This window comes from Tupaia chinensis, unplaced genomic scaffold (genome assembly GCF_000334495.1).
Source record: "Tupaia chinensis unplaced genomic scaffold, TupChi_1.0 Scaffold000600_1, whole genome shotgun sequence".
NCBI lineage: Eukaryota > Metazoa > Chordata > Mammalia > Scandentia > Tupaiidae > Tupaia > Tupaia belangeri.
Window position 1 is genome coordinate 8635549 of NW_006160117.1, and position 4057 is coordinate 8639605.

Consider the following 4057-nt stretch of genomic DNA (forward strand, 5'->3'; position numbering starts at 1 on the left):
AATGTGTGTGTGTGCGTGCTCAAAAATCCTGAGAGGAGAATGGAGGAGAAGGGATTGCAGTGTGGTTATCTCCACTGGGGTTTGATTTCTCACTTCCCATCTCTCTTTCTGTTCTCTCTATGAAAAGCACATGTGCCCTTTAACAAACTATATATATAGTAATATACTTGATTTGATTGTCATGTACTTCTTGCGTACTTTGAAAAGCCACATTGTAAGCTATAGTGATGTATGACTGAATGTAAATAAATAAGACAAAAAAGTGAGAAAAACCACTTTATATTTCATGAGTAAATATATACACTTAATTTTAAATTAGTTTAAAAAATAATGGTAAATCCACTCAAAACACCTTGACTGAGATGTATCTAAAGGATCTTTTTTTAATTTATATTATGGAGCAGATGTAGAAACAATATTTGAAACACAAAGTACTAACTAGACAAACTTATTTTTACTGTAATGTTAATAACATTTGGTGTTTTCAGTATTTTATTTATTTTTGTTATTTATTTATTTATTTATTTATTTATTTATTTATTTATTTGTGCCATAGGATGGTGTGATCACCAGAGAGAGACAGACAGAGGGAATGGAAGAAATCACCCTCGAGACAGGATTGGCCATACTGCAATCCCTTCTCCTTCATCTTCTTCCTGGGATTTTGGGCATACATGCACATGCACTCGGCCTGAGTTTCAAGCCACTGGGTCTGGGACTTGAACTGTGGTCAGACTTGTGAGAGTCCAGCATGTTTAACCATTATGTCACATTCTGGTCCTTTGGTGTGTTCATTTTATGTGAATTTCTGCCCTGATGCCTAACAGTACACACAGAGTTATACTACTACTTACCTTCCTCTAGGAGACACTCCTGTACCTCAGCTTTATATTGTCAGAAGTTATACAATTTTGTGAATTTCCAATAGCAATACAGGACACTCCTTGACATTCTAAGGTCTAATGATGATGTAAGGTAGTGACTAATTGTACCTTTCCATACATTTTTGTTTTGGCTGTGTGGCCTGGTAGCATTTCATTTCAGTATATATGCAGCACTGATATTTGATGGATCTTAGGGTTTAGAATAAGAACACCCAGATTAAATTATTGTTTTGCCCTTTACCTACTGTCTTTACATTTTCTCCGATAATCTGTACCCTTGAAAATGAGAGATGACATTTCTATGATGATCATTATTGTAGCTAGTACTGTTGCTACTTCCATTTTAAAACATTTTTGTGGATTTCAAATTATAAAATATATTTTTAAATTTATTTTATACATTCAATCATTGCACACCACAGCTTGTAAAATGAATTTTCTCAGCATAAGTACACTATACAGCAGTCCACTTATAAAAATACAATCAATGTACTATAAACATTAAACAAAGGAGGTCTCCTTTGATATTCTGCATAGTCCTTGGCAGAAATATAGATTTGATAAAGACATTTATAGGGTCAGCAGGTGGCATGGTGTTTAAGGTGCTGGACTCCCACGTGCCAACAATGGTTCGAGTCCTGGACCTGGCAGCCTTCTTTATCATTTTGTCTTTCTCTCTCTCAGTCCTTCTGGTGAGCATACATGTCCTTAAGCAAATTGAAAATTGATAATAAGGGAACAGCAGTTGGCACAATGGCCATGTCACTGGATTCCCATATAGTCGACCTTGGTTTGAGTTCCAGACCCGATGACTTAAACTCACGCTGGGTGCATGTGCATGCGTGCCCAAGATCCGGAGAGAAGAATGGAGGAGAAGGGATTGTGGTGTGGATATCCCCCTTTGGGGGGTGATTTCTTGCTTTTTGTCTCTCTGTCTCTCTCTGTCTTTCTGGTGAATGTACATGCCCTATAGCAAAAACTTCTCCTCTCCAAAAAAAGGTAATAAATAAAATTAAATGATAATATAAATAAAATTAAATGTAAAAATTCTTAAGACATTTATAGTATACTAATTAAATAGGTACCATTTCAGAAAGTTTTTAAGCTCTCAAAATACTTGTGCTGATTTTTGTTCTTAATCTTAAAATCACATAGTATAATTTCACAGTTTTCTGAAAACAATCTTCTATTATAAAAGAGGGGTTGACAAATACTTCTTAATAAGGAAAGCCAAGAGTTAACTGCATTTTTTCCACCAGAAATACGTACCACACAGTGATTCAACTGTGACTGCACTACTTCCTGTTCAACACTCTTTGTTTCCAACGCAGGCAAATGCATCTTCACTTCATCTAAGATCATCTTACTTTCCTGTAGACGCTGTTCAAAATTGGCTGGTTTCTGGAATAATCGAAACTTCATGGAGACATCTTGCAATTTTTTCTGTAAGGACAATGCAAGGAGGCACTGATTCAATTTTGCCTTCCAAATGATAATCAATCATATTGTGTTCAAAGAGTTTCCTTCATTTCTAAAGCTATCTAGGAGTAAACCACAATAGTTATTCTCACCCCAGTTAGAATGGCTATTACTAAAATAAAGAAACAAACAAATAAATAAAAATAAGTGTGCATAAGGATGTGGAAAATGGGGAATTCTTATACACTGTTTATGGGAACGTAAATAAGTAAAACCATTGTGGAAAATGGGATCAAGTTTCCTTAGAAAACTACAAATAGAACTACCATGTGATCTGGTAATCTCACTATGGGATATATCCAAAGGAAAGGAAATCAAGTATGTCAAAGGCATGTCTGCATTCCCATGTATACTGCAGCATTACTCACAATAGCCAAGATATGAAATCAACCTAAGTGTCTATCAATGAATAAATGGATAAAGAAAATGCACTATATTTATACACTGAAATATTATTCATAATAAAAAATGAAATCCTGTCATTGGTGGCAACACAGATGACCTTGGAAGGCACTATATTAGATGAAGTAAACCAGGCACAGAAACACAAGTACTGTATATTTTAACTCATTTGTGGAAGCTAAAAAAAAAAAAAATAGGAGAGAGTACACTAGTGGTTATTCAAGGCTGAGAAGGCTAGGAGGAAGATGAGAGAGGAAGATATTGGTTAATGGATATAAAAATATAGCCAGAAAAGATGAATAAATATTAAGTTTCTATAGCATAATAGGATGATTACATATTTAACAATAATACTAGAAACTTCAAAAAGTTCATGGGAAAATTGATTTAAAAATATAAGTTTACTTTGGTACAAAAAGATTTTGAAATCCATGCATAGTTTTTTCATAACATACATTTCCCATGAACTTTTGGAAGGCTCCTAACATATTGTATACTTCAACATAACTAGAAGTGAGAATTTGGAAAGTTCTCAACACAAAGTAAGGGTAAATATTTGAAATGATAGATACGCTAGTTGCTCAATTTTGCTTAGTACACATTGTATCCAGATACTGAAAGATCACATCGTGGGGCCAGCAAATGGTGTAATGGTTACATAGATGGACTCCAACATAGTCAACTGTGGTTTGAGTCTCCGACCTGGTGGCTTAAAATTTACCCTGGGTGCATATGCGTGCGTGCATAAAATCCCGAGAAGAGATTGAAGGAGAAGGGACTGCAGTGTGGACATCCCTTTGAGGGCGGGGGTGATTTATCACTTTCTGTCTCTCTGTCTCTGTCTCTGTCCCTCCAATGAATGAAAGTGCTCAATACCAAAAATATCTCTTAAAAAAAGGAGATCACATTGTAACAAATAAATATATATGATTATGATGTCAATAAAATGTGTAAAAAATATTTAAAAACAATGTAAAGTACTTTTCTCCATTCACTCAATACAAAGAAAAAATATATATGTAAACATAATTCAGTAATTTTTCTTAGTGTGATACTACATAAGAGGTAATACATTATTTTTATCTATATAATATACAAGGCAAAAAAGTTCATATTATTTAGACATTATATTGTAGTTTTCAAATAATGTCCTAATCTTGCTAATAACTAAGTTATCTCATATAAACCAGAATAGATTTCATTGTCCTAACTAAGACAATTTCCCTATTCTAAATAAGAAAGCATACCTGTGCAGCATCAATTTGGGATAAGACTCTTTGCGCAGCCTCTTT

General features: G+C 34.2%; 1 protein-coding gene across 1 annotated transcript in view; it reads right to left on the minus strand.

The window, feature by feature from the left end:
* DMD (dystrophin) overlaps positions 1-4047 on the minus strand; it is a 1496890-nt gene extending 1492843 nt beyond the window's left edge. Inside the window, exons 1-2 of the mRNA XM_027775723.1 lie at positions 4013-4047; positions 2154-2327 (exon numbers count right to left, since the gene is read on the minus strand). Coding sequence (XP_027631524.1) covers positions 2154-2306 — 153 coding nt within the window. The 5' untranslated portion in view covers positions 2307-2327; positions 4013-4047. The remainder of the gene's footprint in view (positions 1-2153; positions 2328-4012) is intronic.
* Between the last annotated feature and the right edge of the window lie 10 nt (positions 4048-4057).